The 19,412-nt window shown below is 41.6% G+C and overlaps 1 protein-coding gene and 1 long non-coding RNA gene across 2 annotated transcripts in view; both read right to left on the bottom strand.

Annotated features, from left to right (window-relative positions):
- LOC127461109 (uncharacterized) overlaps window positions 1–19,412 on the bottom strand; it is a 493,673-nt gene that overhangs the window by 196,783 nt on the left and 277,478 nt on the right. The window lies entirely within an intron of this gene.
- On the bottom strand, window positions 1,492–18,896 carry AQP1 (aquaporin 1 (Colton blood group)). Its single transcript, XM_051768418.1, has 4 exons — window positions 18,403–18,896; window positions 3,734–3,898; window positions 3,251–3,331; window positions 1,492–1,721 (listed from the first exon to the last, which is right to left on the bottom strand). The coding sequence occupies exons 1-4, from the start codon at window positions 18,790–18,792 to the stop codon at window positions 1,542–1,544; spliced, it is 816 nt and encodes a 271-aa protein (XP_051624378.1). The 5' UTR covers window positions 18,793–18,896; the 3' UTR covers window positions 1,492–1,541.

The following is a 19,412-nucleotide window of genomic DNA, read 5'->3' as shown; positions in this document are numbered from 1 at the left end:
TGTGTCAATCCTCTCTCAATTCCCATACCTCACTGTCTCTTTAAGAGGAGACATCCCTCCCACTGCCCCTGGGGTGTTTGTCTGAATGGTGGACTGTGCTGATTTTTATTTAGATTCCCCTGGGCCTCATTTCTTATGGAAAACTGTTTAGTGCAGAACAAGTATATCAGCATGTATCTGCTTTAACTATATTCTACAGTTAGTAGGTAAGACCAGCTAATGCCTTGGGTTACTCAGGAAATCATAAGTAGCACACACACAAAACCAAAAAGAGAAAATAGTCTTCCAAATCATTTAGAGTGTTGATTTTCTCCACGTTTCCAGTGTCATTTATTTTGCTAAGCACTGCTGCAATTCTTTTCTTTCCACTTGTCTTTATGCTCTTGTTTTCTTACAAAACAGTATACTAGGCTTTCTGTATAAAACATATATATAAACATTTATATATATATATATATATATATATAAAAAAAACAAAGCAACGACACCCAAAATGGACTTACACACAGGTATGTATTTGTCCCTCATTAGAAAATAGACTGTGTGTACATCTATTTGTTGTCCCTGAATGTCACAGCGCTGGCTATTGGAATGGGGTCACAAAGAAAGGGGACTTCTTTTCTCCTTGTTTTGCTCTAAAACATGCAGATAAATTACATAAGATGAACAAAAGCAGAGTAGTCACAGGAACAATCAGATCCTGTTCACACACCGGCACCATGTTGTTCTTGTGGCCATTGTTATTACTACTCTCCTATTTGACTTCTAGTTATTACTTCCCAGGAATTAACGTATCTGTACATTTTTTTGTCCCATATTTTCTCCCCTCACCATGAGCTGGATGCAGATTTAGGGAGAATGAAAACATTGGAAAGTCTAAAGGATCCCAGGACTCTGGAGATTTTTACCCTGCTAAACTTTTATCAGAGAAGATCAAGCATTTACAAAATTACGGTTAATTCTACATAACAAGTAATTTTTAGTGGCCTTTCATTCCAAAAGAGACTTTTGGACAATGATTTGAGATAGATTTTCCTGCGCATTGCTGGCATTGGATACCAGCCTTGCATTTTTGTATACATGCTTTTTTTCAGATGTAAGTCCCGCATTATGATGGTTCTCTGTCCTCAATATCTATTCTTTCAGCAAACAGACTGGTCATTTGAACTACTTATCATTACTGAGTGATGTGGTGGGAGAACTGCCCATGCTAAATACACCAGAAAATTTGGTGCTAGCAAGGGAGGGGTTAAATTTCAGCCCAATTTATTTAGCTCATGCAAAGGTGTCTAAAAATGACTTCTTGGCCCAAAGACTCTATAATTGAAAAACCACAGATATAAAAAAAAAAATAATAATATTATGAGGATTGGGGGTATAAAAGGGAAAACTGTATTGAATTAAAAAAACCAAAGTACTGCTTGCTGGTTTACAAAGAGTCTATAACACTGATAAAATCTTCGGAAACCAATGTGCTGCTTTTTTTTTCTGTTTTTTTTTTTTTTTTCTTTTTTTATTTTCCCCTCTTCCTTGTTCCTCCATTATTTGGGCTTCATTTCCACACGGGAGTTCATGTCATCTCCTTCCAGGTCATACTCTTCCACCTGGCCACTGGTCCACACCTTCATGCGGTCGGTCAGGTCGCTGGTCCTGGGAGCCAGGATGAAGTCGTAGATCAGGGCAGCACTTGCTCCTCCAATGATTGGGCCAACCCAGAAGATCTGAAACACAGATCCAAGCCCAGTTAATGCATCAGGTCTTTCTACCCTTGAAGCTCTTCTGCAAAGCTCCTCATTCTCACAGAAAAAAATTACGCCGAGAACATTAAATTTACACCGAAACCTGAATGTTTACTTAACCACGTGGCAGGAGACCAGGAATTTCTCACCATGAATTGCTGATAGACCTGGAGGTGAATAACTGTGACTGGGTTGCCAAGTTCTGACATTTAAAATCAAGTATCTACTGCTAAAACTTCTCTGCTGCTCCAGATAGGTTTGGCAGCAGAGCACAATTTCAAGGACAACAGGGCATTAGATTCCATTCTCCCATTAACTTCCAGTGATGAGTTAATTTGAAAGTATTACTTAAGAAGGACCTAATTAAAGATTTAATTTCCTATTAGCTGCTCTTTAGTTGTGATATTACTGTAATTAAACTGATCTAACCACTCAAGGCAAGTGAAGTTCGGAAGGAGAGGTAATAAAAGGATTTTAGTAGACAGGTTGATTTTATTAGAAATAACTGATGACATTGAAGGATTTGAAAGGCCAAAGAGTCACTGAGTTTGAAAAATTTTTCTTTTATTCAGCAATACCACTAGTGTAACGTAATTATTACCTCCATCTCCTTCTGCCTGCACAAAAGATAATAATTTTTCTATTAAGTTCTGAAAATACCAGCTACTAGCTTAGTTGCTTAACTCTAGAATCCCAATAGAAATTTTTGTGGGAAATATTTTAAAATTTCCCCAGTATCCTTATTTTGTATTTTATTCTTTAGATTAAAATGACATCCATACCCACAGTTTTCACAACCCGTTATAGTATCACTCGATTTCCACCAATGCCTATGCAACTGACTGCCAAAATCATGAGTAGGAGAGTTGGAACAAGTTACATTTTATATATTCAAGAACACATGCTCATTTACAACTTTTTTATCAGCCTTCTTTATTGAGCTTTGGTGAAATCAATAAATTTCTGTGAAGCTGCTCATTTTAACCACATTTAACCACAGGGAATAATCTAAAATTTATAGTGTTTCCAGAGCACTCATCCTTGAAAACACATAAGCAGGCACTTAAAACTTTAAGATGCTGAACATTTTATTGGCTCTCAAATATTGGATGATCCATTTCAGTTTATAAACCTGCTTAAGAATCTTCCTAAATTGGGTTTTACCAGATTAAGCAGCAGCACTTTACAAACTCGGTTTAAACAATAAATACACAACACAGGATTTTGTGTAATAAGGTTTAAACATGTAAAATGTTCAAAATAAATAAATATAAGGGGAAATAACCAAAGAAAATCTACTGCATTACTTTGAACACAGAGACTGAATGAGCCTGAGGACTTTCTGATTGCCTGAGGCTGGTCAGGAGCAAAGGGACACTTTTTGTTGTTAAATGAAATAGAAATGGCAGCTCACTGAGCTGGTCCTATTGATACGTGTTAAAGTGTTTCTGATATTGTGGGTTATGCATATTCAGAGGCTCTTTTGAAGTAAAGGAATATATCCAACTCACCCAGTGGTTTTCAAAGTTGTTGGCGATCAGCGCCGAGCCAAAGGATCTGGCAGGGTTAATTCCACAGCCGGTGTAGTCGATCTGGGAGGGGGGAAAGAGAACCAGTGTGAGGCACACGTGGCACCCCCATTTCACAGCGGGGCAGGTGGCAGCCTGCAGCATGGTTTGGATGCTCACAACAGCTTTATTCACCCCACCCGTTCTTCCTCGGAGAAAGGAGGAAGAATGTTTGCCACAAGTTTGTCCTGTCCCATCAGGAAAACAGATCCTACACGGCAGTGCCTGCCAGATGTGCCACCTCACCACTCGCTGCCACAGCCACACAGCCCACGAAAGAAGGGTTGTGTGTGTTGCAGAAACAGGGAGAGTCTCAAAAGGGGAAGGAGAGGGCAGAAACTATCGCTGCCCCATCATCTTCCTGCCTTCACTGGCTCGTCCCGGGGTGGGACATTGCAGGTACAGATTGTGAGGGCTAAAACTTACAGCAAGCAGATGCCCCAAGGCAACAGAGAGACCAATGGCCAAGGGTGCTGATCCCGAGACATCGTTCCTTCTCCGGTCCGTGGTGGCCAGGACACACAACACCAGCTGGAAGGTGGCAATGATTTCGATCCCCAGTCCTTGGCCTGCATTGATTCCCTCTGAAAGCTGCAGGGGGGCAAGAAGGACAATGTCACTTCATGTTCCTACCTGACTTCAACCAGTGTAAGAAATTTTTGTAGGATCTATTTTCTCATTAGGAAAATGGAGACCTGCACAGCCGTTTCTTTCCTCGGGTGAGTTTTGCTTAATGGGGGGAAAATAAAAAAAAAAAAGGGGGGGGAAGAAAAAGTGAATGGAAATTAGTTTTGAACCTTGCACTGCTGTAGTCAAGTCTAGGCATAAGCAAATTCCTTGGTGATTCACCGTGGTTGAGTGGCTGCTGAATCCAGACAAAGCAGACACTCAACAACTGCACAGAATGAGAACAGAACTGATCTACACGTGAGAAACAAATGAGTCAGAGATTCTCCCTCAGCAGAGTTTACTTTTTCAGAAGTGATTTGTGGTGCCTGAGGGCATTCACTCATTGCTTCTGAGATTTCCACATTAATATTAAGATACCTATACTGGGAATCAACTGGCTGAAAATATTCCTCTAATGCCACGTGCAATGACCTGAGATATCAAGTGTTTCTGTGGGACTGGTGGATATAACACAGATTCTACAGAAGACCACAGGTGACTAAAAACCCTCTTGATGTCAATACTTAGGCAATGTATCCCTAACTTGGACAGGTAATGGATGTAATCATTGGAGAGGAGATCCATTCAGCTGATGCAATGTAGGTGATCATTGAAAGCTCTGTCTTTTATTTTGTATAGATCTCATTTGACTACAAAGAGCTTGGGCACTTAACTCACATGCAGATTCTTTTTGGCATCTTAGACCTAAATTAAATGTCATTCAACTTCTTTGGGATCCATAAAAGAGCACCCACAATTAAGGAATCCTCAGGAGTTGATGGGAGAAATATTTCTATTTCCTCCTGAAGCAAAGCAGATTGTCTAGAAAAACTCAGACTGGCAGACATAGATATTCCAATGGTATTATTAGTCATGAAATCAGCAGAGTTTCTTATAAATGTAAATGCTGTATGACACACTGAAACCACAGTAATCACATAAATTAACATTACAGTCTAGAAATGATGCCAATATTTCAGGAGTACTGATGGAAATTTGTGCTTAACAAGAAACCATGGAGCTAAAACATTTTTATAACAAGTTTTGAGTTCTCCTTCTAATTTCTGTGTTCAGTGGTGTCTTCAATAAGTCAAGGCAAGACTGTTACTGAGCTGAATAACTTGGTGTTAAGCAGAAATAACTCAATTGCATGGACAGGATGAAACATGAGCTTGGACACAGGCCAGAGAAATTGAGACTGGGAGCGACTCGGAGTAGGAAGCAAACTCTGCAAAACTTCTGCTCAAAAATACTGCTGTCAGTAGGTTATCCCTTCTGTCAGAGCCTCTGCATTGAAAATTGCTGGGTCATACATGGCAAAACTATAATTACATGTTATTGTAATCTGTCCAGAATAATGAAACTATAGGAAATCGTGCCATAAATCTGATTTTGTGGGTTTATGCCCTAATTTTCCCCAAACTAATATTTCAATGACATTAAAACTTAAAGACATTTAACTGAACTCTTTCACTATCCACCTTTTCTACTCACTTTTCTTGTTTCTTTTCCGTGACAAAGTAGCATCATATCTAACTTTTAAGCACTGAAAAAAAAAAATCTCAGTTTTTAGTCAGCATAAATCTGATTAGCTACACAAAAACAGTGAAAATAAACTGATTTCCAAGTCCTGCTAATCTGAAGTGCAATAATATATTTTTATGTCTTGTTCTTCAATATGCAGGAGTGATATCCTCTCAGTTAAAAGCAGTTTATCCACAAATAGAAGAGAATTTTGGTTGAAATGGTGGATATTTTGGTTGCTTCAGCATCCCTACAGTAGAAATGGAAATCAGTTAATGAAACCTTCAGCATTAATAGGACTTACATGTGAGAAGTATCAGTTTGAAATATATATATATGTATGAGGCAGCACTGAATTCCTGATATATCTCTAAATTAATGTTCTATTACTTAAGTCATCCCCTGTTAAAAATAAACAGTTTTTCACTGCAGAGATGGTGGGACTTGTGGATCTCAATAAATTAGATCTTCAAAGGCATTTCCCTGATATCAAAAGTAATTTAGGAATCTGGATTGTAGACTCCCTGGAAAATCCTACTCACATTTGGAAGGCCAAATGGCCAAACTTAAGTCCAGGTGTCTTAGCAAATAAGTGATGATACACACACGCCCAAAAGCAGAGAAGAAACTAAATTCTTTTCTATCATAATGCAACTTTTAAACCCCAGAGAATCCATATCTGAGATCTGACGCATCAATGTCAACATTTCACAAGCCCTGACATTTTAAAAGATTAAACCATCAGGCTTCCCCTTCGTTGGAAGGGCTTCTGTAAAAGACAAAAGACAATGAGAGCAAAACTGTGTTTTAAAAACCTGTGATAATCCTTTTCTTTGAGAGGTGGAAATCATATTCTTCCTCTCCCTCCAGGAAAAACACATCCTCCAGCTGACGTGGCTTGAGGTCATTCTCCCTGCTAATCAACACTTATTGACGGGCTGTGTGGAATCAAAGAAAACCTGGAAATGTCATAGGAAAGCTCTTGCTTTCCTCCAGTGTGTAATTTTACACAGCCTGCCAGGAACGTAAGATCCCAGGGCAAGGGCTCTGGGACCTGTTCCAAAATGAGGCAAACCCAGGCAAACCTTGGAAGTTCTGCTTTGCTGTGGCATAACGGGGAGAGTGGGAAGGTGCACCTCCTTGTATCAAGTTAAAATGTACATATGCATGTGTATATTTATGTTTATATCATCCTTGTTCACGGAGTATTTGTGTTACCCAGCTAACAGTGCAACATGGGGCATTTTGCACCTTTTGAATCTGCTGGTTTAAGCTCTTGGTGGAACCAGGTAAGCACAACCAACATGACTTTGTTGTCCTTCCCTTGTATTTTCCATTTGTTATTCTGGTTTTTTTAAGGGAAGCTTGGATTTTTTTAGGATACTTGGCTCAAGAAGCTTCAGGGCTGCCTAAAGCTTAATCCAAATCTAGTAGGAAGCAGTACTGTGCATTAAACCTGACTAAAAATCAACAGCAGGTCTTAACATCTGGCAGTCTGCTACAGAGAACATCAAGAATATGAAGTTACCATATCTCTGATGCCTAAATAGACAAAATAATGCCTCAAAACATAATAAACAGCCACCTCTACTGCAGTGTTGGGGTGAAGGGCCTTTTCCAGTGACTGTACCCACACTGCAATGACATTCTTCCCTTCATTGGTCACAAGGTCTGTGGGTTGATATTTGCCTCTGATGAATCTGCTGGAAACCTCTGACATCTCATCCCAGCCAAAAATGGTCATTAAAGTCACAGCAAAAAATGTCAGAGGAGAGGGAACAGCTCAGTTCTGAGCTTCTCATGCTTCAGACTTGGGAGACTTGAGTAAATTCAGTGCTGGAAGGAACCAAACACACTTTAAGGGCTGAAAATGAAACACACAGGCCCATGTTCATCTCCAACACAGTTTCCCATTTCCCATAGGAGTCTATCCAGGCTTCTTCTCCTTTTTTGTTCACATGAATAATTCCATGAAACTTCATTTTTAAGGCACTATTTTGACAGAAGAGGGACCAGAAACACACATGAGAAATGGGTTACATCATTGGCAAGAGCTGAGAGTTAAATGTAGATACATTTATCTGATCAGCTGAATCAGTCTTGGCTGCATTAACTTGAACTGAGTAATTGTCTCTTGGCTGTCACAGCACCCAGAAGACAAGTAGAAACCTCCATGTAAACACACCAAGGGAGGTGTATCCTGTGAGTAGAATTCCACCATTTCCAACAATAATGATTGTATGATTAATATTTTTACCCCAGTTCACTGTGAATCTGAACAACTTCATGGAATAAAAATCTGCTGGAACTCAATAAATGTACAGAAATCAAATCTTATCCAGAAAGCTCCTGGATTGCAGAGATGCAAATGATTGGGACCTAAGGAAGCACTTAAGGCAAGTTGGAGCCCTCTGCTTTGCATTACTGGAGATGGAATGGGTCCCCATTCAAATATTAACTTTATCTGTTAATGCTGCTCCTGAGAAATCCAGTTTGAATTCAGTGCTGACCCTGCTTTGAGCAAGAGGTCGGACCAGAAACCTCCCGATGTCCTTTCCAAGCTGAAATATTATATAAGGGACCTTAGTTCTTTGGAAAGGTTCTTCCTAGGGGAAGGTTTGGGGCAGGACTGCCTCAGTGCTCCTCTGGCTCAGCTGAGTTAATGCCTAGAAGCAGCTGGTGACAGAAGGAAATAGAGGAACATCAAGTGGTGGATCAATCCCCGTGAAGGCTCTGAACAGATCTACCAGTGATACAACACATACAGGTCAGTGACTCAAGACATGAGCTGTAATCAAACAAGGACTGTTAAACCTGAGGTAAATATTAATCAAAAATCATTATCTAGCCACGAACATGGGAGTAACCATCTGAGAGGAACACCTGCTTTTTGTCCTAGGAAATGGGGAGCAGTCGCGTTGCTTCCAGTTCTCCACATCAGGGAGGAGGTAGGAACTGTGGAATTTGTTTCTCAGAAGTGCCCTTAGCTGCCATGTTTAGCTGACTGACTTCCACAGCAACAATTTGGGCAAATTAATGGTATGTTTTCTTTCCTTTTGATTTTTTTTTTCTTTATATAATTTTTTAGGACAGGATATTTGTCCGTTGTCCGCCTTCAGAAGAGAAATGGGGACAGGAAATTAAACTGGCCCAAGGTAAACCCCACTGTGTACTTCTCTGGTGCCTTCATATTTTTCTCATTATGAGCAAAAGTATATCAAGTCCAAACCTGTTTCCCGTTATATGGATAAGACAGTTTGTTATGCAAGGTGGTTCCATCACGTGGTGCTGTGCTCCACCTCATCCAACAAACCCAGGATTGTAGCTTCTAGGGTCCAGCTTACTTTCATATAACAGGGATTAGTTTCTCATTGTTCCTGAAAAATCATAGGCCTCTGGAATTGGAGAGGTCTATTTTTTAGCAGGGGAATGTCAGCTTTCCCCATTCTTATGAAACACCACTGCAAGCCCTGCTGGCTGGTGTGCTTCAGAAGGAGAAAATTTAAGGCAAAGCAATTTAGTGAGACATATCACTAATGGCTGGGACTTCTTTTCTTTGCATATCTCAGCCATCCCCACGAAATTATTACCTTATCTCTGCCATGGCAGATATTTTTCTTAAAAGTAGATCTTCAGTATTTTATTAAAAAAAAACAAACTCTTGCAATCTTACTGCATTTTATTCCCGCAGCTTAAACTTTCCCTTCTTTGATTTTCCTTCTTTTTCTTAATAAGTGAAACCCTTCACATGAATTTAAATGGTTCATTCTCTCTTCTTCACCCCTTGCTTGAAATATTAATTATGCTTCTTTATACCAACTATCATTTCAGTGCTTAGCTGGGCAAAGTTCTTCAATACAATGTTCTTCAAATGTAACCTCAGAAATTCATGTCCCTACTTCCCTGCAAACCATCTCCTTCTGCCTCACCTGCCATTTTTTCAGACTTTTCTCACTCTTTCAGCTCCAGCTCTGTCATGAAAAGAACTCGACAACTTCCACCTTGATAACATACCTTTTTTCTGCTGGAATTCTGTCCCAGATCTCCATAGCTATAACTCTTCCTTTAATTGATAGTCAAAATTTATTCAGAGATTTTATCCCTGGCTATTTAACTGCAGTTATTCACTTTAACAATATCCCTGTGAAATGGATGTTTCTATACCCATTGAGTGTTAGGGATTCAGAGAGTACAAAAGTCTCATTTTTTTAGGAAGTAGAGACAGGCAAAGATCTAAAGAGTTTCACTTAAAATTATATGACAGGAGCACTCAGAACCTGCTTATGAATTAGCTTTGGATCCTGTCCTAGATCAACAACAGAAACATTCAGCAGAACCTGGGGACAAAACATATTGTCCTCTGTTAGATTATCCTTCCTATAAATACAGCCTTTAGAGTTCTAAAGGAGACTCATTCAATTCCCAAAGCAGAAATCATGTTTTCCGTTCTTTGGGCAGCAGACACCCTCCAGGAACAGGATTAACCTCCCTCCTCCCACCCTCCCTGAGGGCTGAGGAGAAACCAGCCAGGGCTTTGTGTCACAGCAGCCTGCTGAAGAGAAGAGAGATGGTTTAATTTATATTAAACCAGGGCACATAAAGTTTTTTATGTCAGGTCAGTGACAGGCAGTAAAAGTCAGTCCCTCTATAGGACTTGCATTTGGCACAGCTGGTTGGGGACAGACCATTTGTCTTATTTACACTTTCACTTTTTCATGTGCCTCTGGGAAAGCTGTTTTTGGGGAAGCAATTTTTTTTTGTTGTTAAATCTTGCTGCTGAGAAATAAACACCTTCTGTTCAGAGGATGAGGAATTGTGAGATTTCGTATTTTTTTTCTTTATCCAGCAAATAGTTAATTTTCTGTAACATGTGAAGCACTCATTTATATCACAGAGCTGTTTGTGATCTCCTGTATTACCATCCCAAAAGGAGACAGTCTTTCAATGGAGAATTTTTGGGAATATCTGAATTTTGAGCCTAATAGGATCTTCCTTTCTATGTTGTTACTGGAATAACCAGCTGGATTTGCACAAACCTCACAATATGGTTCTTGGCAATTGCACCAAAGTGATATTTTATATTTCTAGACAAACACTCCAGCAAAACTGTGAAGTTTTCAAACTTTCCATGTCTGAGGGAGTTCATACAGTCAGTCTTGTGCAGCCTTGGCATTTCCATGCAGTTAAAAAGCAGCTCTGAGTATGTGCAACGTATTTCAGGAATAAGGGGAACAGTTCCAGCTCCTTCATTTCACCACCTTGTTCATCAGGCAAAAAGTCATAACAAAGGAAGGAAAAGGGGCCAAACCCGACCTTACTCATTCCAAACACAGTCAGCATTGCCTTCAGGAGAAGCTGTGTGTGTGTGTAAGGAAATGTGCCACAGTTCTGCTCTGAAAGCATCCATTGACTTCCCTCAGCACAGAGTTAGTGTCAAGAACCTGGAAAAGTTCAGGTTTCTGTGATACCTCTCAGTGGTTCCTCAAGAGGGGATGCACGGGGGTCACCCAGGGAAGCACACAGAGCATTTCTTTACTCCTTTCTAGTCTACAAGTGCCAAAAGAGAAACCCATTGCAGAGATTTCAGGCTGCATTTTTGCCCTCCTGCTGTTTATAGTTTCCTCCAGGATGCCTGTCAGGCTCTGTATATTTGATCTAACAGATTGATGTTTTGCCTTGGCCTCAGATCTCATCAGTGGAGCTGCAGCAGATAAACACCTGCACCAGCTTTGGCTCTGGATGCCAGGAAGAGCAGCACTTCCCCATCAGGTTACACATTAATAAATACTCAAGGACTGCCTGCTGCTCCCAGCCAGGCCAGGAAAACCTCCAGGAGACATTCAAATGTTCTGTGACATCTGCATAATTATTATTCTGGAGGTACTGATGGGCACAGCCACAGACCATGAGGTCTCACTGTGACAGGTACCAGATCAGCACACAGGGAGAAGCTGCCTCTGCTTACCTGTAATAAAGAGACAACATCTAAGGGCAGGGAAATTCAGAAATTTAAAAATACAGATACATAACATACAGATTGTTTGTTCTCTATAAAGTTGAGCACAAGCACAATAGCTTGGACTGGTTTCCCTAACTCTGGAGTAGGGATTTCTCTGAGAATGAAGATTTCTTTGGCATTTTCAATTGTGGTACCAGGTAAAGACCTCTCTGCTATTGAATTCTCTCCATTAAGCTACAGAATGGACAAATAAGCAAAAACGTACCACTGCTCTAAAGAAAACAGGCAATTTCCTCTCGAGACAAACAGGAAATTTTTCAAGGGCTATTTTTTCTTCCTTTAGTACTTGTGATGTGGTTTGGTATCCTTGCTTTAAAACTGCTTCTCTTAAAAATACCTATACAGCCCAGATAGTGATATTATTTAGGATTCTCTGATTAAAGAAATGTTATCCTCAACTCCCTGAAGGTTCACATTATCTGTTGAAGCCCATGAGCTCTGCTACAAAATCTTCTATGTTTTTTCTTACCATTGGATCAATTTACCCAGAATTGATTCATAATATCCATTCTCATGTTTACTGTGGAAATTTCCATTTGTTCCCAGGCTGTGGTTCTTGCCATGTAAGAGCTTTAGACACCCACTAACAGAGTTTTTTTAAAAAAATTATTTTTAAATTTAAATTAAAAAATGGAATTTGGGCTAGAGATAGATCTACCACTTTGGTGTGTGAACACACATACACACAGAATATCCCATACATATGGCACAACACATAGAACCCTATGGAAGGGGAAAACCATTTTAACTTTTTTATTCACCAGTCAGGAAGGGTGGTGGCAAAATGAATTTCCTTATATTTCACACTTAATCCTACTTAGTTTGACAGCTGGTCAAACACAGAAAGAAACTGTTCTCTGAAAATCCCGGCATGACTCCACTTGAATTACAATAGTAATTTATCTACCAAATCAATAATGGTTTTAGGTCTATGGCAACTCAATGTTTTGCAACCTCCTGTGTACTCCTTTAATCAATTTCTATAATTTCTATGTAGAAATAAATAAAGGGTATTTTAATCTGAGTCTTGCAGAGCATTTCTGAAACAGTGAGCCAGATGTCCTCGGGTCCTCTGGATGTGGCCCATGGTACAAAACCCCCCTTTAACCCCTCTGTTCTAGCACCAAAATGCTGCTGGATGATCACTAAGGCCTTGCCTTGTGCCAGCAGTGGCTGTGCTGCTGCATCCCTTAGTGTTCTCTGCCAAAATCTCGGGACAGGGCTGTATTATTATAGAAGCACTAAGCAAATATTGGAAATGGAAATTAGATAATAAGCTCTGAGATCTGAGATAAGGATTGGAGCTGTAACCCATGTTAGCCCAAAATGCTCCAGAGAATGGGTGATAACCATCAGGTTATCAGCCCAAATGTTTCTGCTGTCACTGTGTGAACTCATTAGAAAGAGGCCAAGACCGTGGCCAGTTTTTGAGCAGGTGCCTTTCCTGTGTCCCACCTGCCCAGGGCGATCCAACACAATGCTGGCAGGCCATGAAAGACCTCTGCTGCAAAAACTGACGTTGAACAATGAGCCATTGTTGTGACAGCTCTTTGTCAAGAAATAAAAATCCCAGATTAATCTCATGCGCCGAAACCATTTTGCTCCCTCCAAAAAATGTGGTGACTTCTTGTGAAAGCCCCAGCGCTCGAGGACGCAGATGTGTCCCAGTAGAGACAAGGCTGGCAGGACAAGCCTATGTTGGATCAAAAACAGGGAGTGCAGGGGGCAGAGACAGGGAGAATGAAGCTCCTGGCTGCATTGAGGCTGGAGAAAGTCAAAGTATATAATCTAAATTTAAAAAAAAAAAAAAAAAAGGCATCCAGGGATTTTTTAACGAGCGCTAAAGGTCAGCAACTCGGCTGCCTGTCCCGTCCATCCAGCGGCACCTCTGGAGCTGCAATTTTCCACACTGACTCAGAGGAAAAGCAGCATCACTTACTCAGTTGTCCACTCACACTGTCAAGCCCTCAGTTTATTTTGGAAGTTCTTCCAACTCAAGCCTCCTTTGTTTAATTTGAGGCTGAAGGAGAACAGACCCGCAGGGCGCGGGCGAGAGGAGAGAGGGAAATCACAAGGCAAACACTGAGTCATCGGGGGCAACCAAGCGAGTCCTGCTCCCCATGGCAAGAGGGCCACCAGTGGCTCACTGGGCTGGACCAAATGTTGGGAGTTTGGTGATTCCCATCTGAGATGCCCCCTGAGAGAACTTTCTAAAGGATTGGAAAGATTCAACGAGAGATATCAGGGTAAAAACTTCAGTGCTGACCCAGGAATACCATTAAAAGGTGTGGCAGCTCTTAACTTTACGAAAGGGAATTCCCAGTGCAGGGGCAATTTCTGTTTTTACTTGAAGTCTCTGTGCCTTGGAAATTTTTTGGGAGAAAAATCACTAAGATTGACGCCCTAGAGATAAAATCATGTGCAGGAGATAAGGATCCATGTATCCTGTGCCCCATCCTATGTTCCAGTCTCCTGGAGACAAGAGATTGTTCATCTTCCCCAAATACCAGAATAAGGCTGGAGCTGGGGAACATATCGACAGCAGAGAAAAAAACACATCTCCAGCATAAGGGTTCTAAGCTGCTCTGCTGGTGCTGGATCACAATCTCACTTAGTGGGACTAGTTATGGAAAGAGGACTCATTCCCACCCCTGGAAGAGTTCAAGGCCAGGCTGGATGGGGCTTGGAGCAACCTGCTCTAGTGGAAGGTGTCTCTGCCCATGGCACAGGGTTGGAATGAGATGGGCTTTAAGGTCCCTTCCAAACCAAACCATTCCACATTTCTGTGATTCTGTGGGGAGACTTTGGTGAGGGTGGAAGGTGTCTCAAAGCAGCAGATACTGCCCTGGTGTGAAGAGTCAAGGACAGCAAAGGTTTCCTTTCTCCCTGACTTTCAGAAAGGATTTGGGCACTGTTTGTCACCAGAGGATGTTGCACCCATATGGGAACAAATTCTTCTGCCACAGCTTATCCATATTTGGGGACACTCCTCTCAGCTGTAGTGGCAGAGACACAGCCAGTCCAAAGGGTGAAAATCCAAAGGGTGTTCCAGTAACAGGTGACTTTCCATGCTCCAGGAATAGCATCTATATGACTATTCACCTGTCTTAAGAAAATGCACCAAACCTCCAAATCCACTGACCACAGATCTCTCCTGGCTTTTCCAGAAAGAACCTCAGTTACACAAACAACATTTATCAGTCCACCGAGGAGTGTTTTCTAAACCCAAGTCCTTCTATTTGTTATTCTTGGTTGTTTTTCTTTTCTCTTTATCTACCCAAGCAACGTTACCTTCAGGTCTGTTTTTCTTGCCTATACTTTTTGATCCACTTCTAACTTTTAAAACAATATCTTTCATCACAGACTTTGAAGGCAGAGTTTTCAAATATTTTCTAAATTATAGCCCTGAGAGTTAGGGGGCACATTTCCTGGCACTCCAATCCGTGTGCCCAAACACAGAAAATATGAAATTGTAAAGCGGTGTCTGCGTTTCTTACAAACTCTGATTAATGGAATATATAAAATTAAACTGAGCGAAAGAAATTTCCTCAGAATGCTTTTAAAAGCTTGATAAAAGTTCTCCAGATAATCATTGCTGAACAGCAAATATTGTGTTACCTTAAAGCACGGGAGGCAACTCTCACCCGTCTTTCCTGCTTGAGCTCTCTGTTGGTCATTAACTGCTCGTGCTGAATAGTTTCTTCCATTATCCAAACTACAGATCTGTCCTCACTAGACAATAGCCAGCTCTGCTGGCAGATGAGTGCATTTGGGATTAGGTATTCTCTATTCTTGCAGTTTTACCTAATGGAAACTTGTAACGTGTAGTAAATCAACTTCCAAAAAAAGATACAATATGATGCAAGGAAAAATATCTGATTTTTTTAGAGAGCAAGTACACTGCATACTCCTCTTTCAGCTTTTCCAATTCTTGAAGTTTTTACTTTGGCACCCACACGACTACTAGAATATATTGGAAGTTAAGTGTTTTAAAAGGATTCAGTAATCTAAATACCTCCCTGAATATTGTCCAAAATGTCTTACTTGGAATCAGCCAAAGTAACTAAAAATATTTCCTTTGACTTCAGTAAAGTTTGGATCAAACTATTAATGTGTGACTGCTTTGCTTGTCTTAGTGTAAAACAGATCTTAATATGGAACATGTTAAAGGAACATCCTGCATTTTCATTCTCCCTTCTTTCTCTTCAGCCTTGCACCTTCCATGGCTGGGTTTTGTGCTTCATTTGCTTGTGTTCCCCTTGTTCTCTTTGGGCAATGAGAAAGACACAAATTTATCCCACTTAATTCTGGATACTTAGCAGAGGATCTCAAGCCTGGAGCCTCATCATGCCAAAGAAGATCTGGGTGTCTCTGGAGGACAACTTAATGGATCTAAAGGCTGAAGTCCCTCTCTTTCTCTGTGAACTAGAGAGGAGCCTATGGAAGTGGGTTCTCAGCTTGATCCCTCAGTGCAGGACCTACAGCTGGGCAGGATAAATCTAAGCTCAGGCATGTAACCCCACCCAGTATCCACTGGGAACACTGGATGGACACTCACTCCATTAAACTGCTTCCATTTTTTCTGTTAAAAAAACACTTCTCCAAGAGCATGGCAGGGTCAAGACAGAGAACGAAGTCCCACACATCCAAGCCATCTTCCCAACCTTATCAAACAAGCACCTCAGTAGTGAGTCTACACCTCACTTCCCACAAGAAGGGCAGGAAGACAAAGCATCTGGCAGGGATGCCAGCTCTGTCCCTCCCCTCCTTGTCCTTGGGTTAAAAAGCATAACATAAAAGCAACTGTCCATGGTTTCTCCTTGTCCTGTGTTTGCTGAGGGAGGCACCTGGTGCTGGGCTGTGGTTTCAGGATGTGCCCTGTTGAGAACAGCTCTGCACAAGCACAGCTCAGACCCAACTCCCCTCTCAGTTCTCCCCTCCCCAGACACTCCAAGCTTGTCACTGGGAAATGAATGGATTTGCTTTCCCTTCCTCTCTGGTTCTTTCCTGCAAGGGAGAAGAGCAGCTGCTGCCCTCCCCATCCCCAGGGAGGTCTCCCCACTGCTCCTCTAGCCAGAACATTTATAACTAGATGTGAAAGAGAAAAGAAAAAAAAAAAATCAAAATTCTGAGTTTATGACAATGACAAACACTGAGACCAGGGATTTTAGGAACTGTATTAATTCATTGCACAGAAACTGTGGCCAAATTTGTAAAAATTTATATGATGGAGACTTAAACGCTGCCTGTTTTTGCCTTTGTAGCTCGGGGAGTTACTGACTGAGGAGCAAGAAGACCTTTACCCCCCTTTACAAATGGCCAGTTTTAGGGCTTTTGGTTAGAGAAAGGAACCAGTCATCAGGATTTTATGGATGCAAAAGGCAAAGGCCAAGCTTAAGTGCTACCGAAACCAGACCTCCCGTGTTTAATGGCACTTGGACCTCTCGAGGAAACCACTTGGGTGGATCCCCTGTCCCATGTGGTTGAGCTGCTCCCTCTGCCAGTGGTTTCAGAGGAAAAGATCGTGTATCACACACACAGACAGAGCCTTCTGGAGTCAATAAAGTTATTTGCTTTTCTTCCCCAAAGTGTTTTGAGTCAACCCATCAGAATTTCCAAGACGGTGGTGGCAGGACAGAATAGCTGCAGGCACCAGGCTCGAGGGAGGAAGGCAGCCAACTCAGAGCCACACCAGGGTGGATGACACTGAGCTGCTCAGGAATCACCTTAACATCAGGTTTTATTATATTTTAAAAAACTGGCTCATCTTCTGAATTAGCTGTAATGCCACAGTATGCAAAAACCGTATTAATATTTTGCCTAGATTATTTCAGAAAATGTACTGTATCTGCAGCTTTATGTCCCAAATATCCCTTCAGTTAGGTAGATCTTTCAAATTAGCTCAAGTTAAAAGTATTCTGCAAGAAAGGGGCTACAGAAAGTATGTGAAATACCTGTTCTTAAGAGATCAGGTGAAATAAGTGACTAGAAGGCAATTTCCATTTATAGTACTGTGTGTACTGCAGTGGCTGTAGCATTGGCTCTGACAGGGGGATGATTTAAACTTTAAAAGTGTATTTAGCCTTTTTTTTCTCCTATTATGGTACAACAACAACAGCAAAATGACAACATTTTGAAGAGGAGGAGCTGTGGGCAGGCAGTTTTTAGGCAGCATGATGTGAGCATCTGGCTGGGAGTGGGATGAAACCTGTACCCCTGTTACCTGCAGCTGCCTCACATCTTTACACCTGAGAATTCAGAGTTTGTCCCATTTTTTGCACAGAAATACACAGAAAGGGCAGCTGGGATTGTGTCAGGCAGGATCTGAGCACTCTGCCTAATGCAACAGGTAAAGCTCACAGCTTTGGGGACAGGGTTTCTCTTGCTACACATCTCTCCCTGTTCCCACAGGTTTTCATTGCAGTCGTCATCAGGTTACACAAACCATTAATTAGTTATTGAAAATGAACCACATTCACAGAAGCCAAAACAACACTGGTAAATGCTCATTAATCAGCATGTCACCTTAGAGACCCTCAGAATCATAAAAATCAGGCAACTGCCAGAGATTTCAGTGTTAAATTGTTGTCAAGAACCACCTTTCAGCAACTTGGATGTAAAAAACTGAACATAAGCAAAACTCATCCTGACCAGAACATCCTAAAGCTCCGAAATAGGGGTGGGGAGGAAGGACCATCCCTATGACACAGATCCATCCTGGAATCAGGCAGGGCTGAATTCTCTGCTGCAATAAGCAGTTGGCTGCCTGAGGTCACCATCACTCCCCCCCTAGACAGGTTACAGGTGTTACATTTCTACTTGGAAAAAAAAAACACCACAAAAAAAAGAAATAAAGAAGGAGGAATTAAAAGTTTCTACTCACCGCATTGAGCCCCAGGAGGTTGTTTGGGAGAGAGGAGGTGACTCCTGACAGAATTGCAGTGGCCACCACTGCCCCCAGGCACTGGGCAAGGATGTACATGAGCGCCTTGAAGATGCTGATCTGGCAGCTGAGCAGCAGCCCCAGGGTCACAGCCGGGTTCAGGTGGGCCCCGCTGATGTGGCCCACGCTCTGGGCCATGGTAGCAATGGATAACCCAAAAGCCAGAGAGACCTTCACGTTGTCCTGGGACCTCGTGGATGTTTTGTTGCCCACCACGGGGAAGCTGAAGCCCAGAGCCGAGCCAATGCTGATAAAAATAAAGAGGCTCATGGCAAGGAACTCAGCCACCACTGCCCTCCAGAACATTTTCTTTTTAAACTCACTAGCCATCTTTCCTCTTTCTCTCTCTCCCCTCCTCACTTTCCCTTCTCCCTCTCTCCCTTCCTCTGCCTGATAGTTTTTCCTTTGAGGTCTGAAGAGAAATCTGGAGGAAAAATACAGTCCTTGGATTATTTATAGGGCTTTGGGTGGTCTGTAGGAGGGAAGGGGTGTTGCACAAAAGGAGGAAAGAACATCTACATAGATGCTGACTGTTAGATTGATGTAAGACACTGCTTGCCTGCCAAAGTTTTTTCTTCCTTTTTTTTTCCTTTCCCCTCCCTTACCAGCGTTCGATCTCTGCCGCCGTTTTTAAGAGGCTTTTAAAAATTCCTGGAAAAATCTTTAGGAGCTCCTCAGGAATTTTTTTTGTACCCTCTACTTCTTGAACTCCTGTGTCATCATTCAGGACGGGGATTGGAACGAAAGCTTTGATGGGATTTCTGTCTCGAGCTGGACTGAAACAAAAAGCAAAGTTATCTGTGCAGGCTGGTGAGTTATTCCCGCTCAGCTTCAGCGGCAGCAGAGAACAGCTCAGAGTAGTAAATAAGACTGACAACTAAATCCACACTCCAGGGACTTCAGCACCTCTGTTTCATTTGGAAACAGGTAGAAATGTCCTTTCTCTTGGT

The sequence above is a fragment of the Manacus candei genome, unplaced genomic scaffold, assembly GCF_025592945.1.
Source record: "Manacus candei isolate 608988 ecotype Guabito, Panama unplaced genomic scaffold, ASM2559294v1 h1tg000094l, whole genome shotgun sequence".
Classification (NCBI taxonomy): Eukaryota; Metazoa; Chordata; class Aves; order Passeriformes; family Pipridae; genus Manacus; species Manacus candei.
This window is presented reverse-complemented; position numbering and strand designations above follow the sequence as displayed.

What these genes read in the sequence shown, in the direction of transcription:
- AQP1 (XM_051768418.1), bottom strand. Translation starts at nt 18,792, where the DNA reads ATGGCTAGTGAGTTTAAAAAGAAAATGTTCTGGAGGGCAGTGGTGGCT. An exon ending in ACCTCCTGGGGCTCAATGCG is followed by an intron (nt 3,899 to 18,402) that starts GTGAGTAGAAAC and finishes GCCCCCCTGCAG; the next exon opens with CTTTCAGAGGGAATCAATGC. An exon ending in ACAACTTTGAAAACCACTGG is followed by an intron (nt 1,722 to 3,250) that starts GTGAGTTGGATA and finishes TCTGTGTTTCAG; the next exon opens with ATCTTCTGGGTTGGCCCAAT.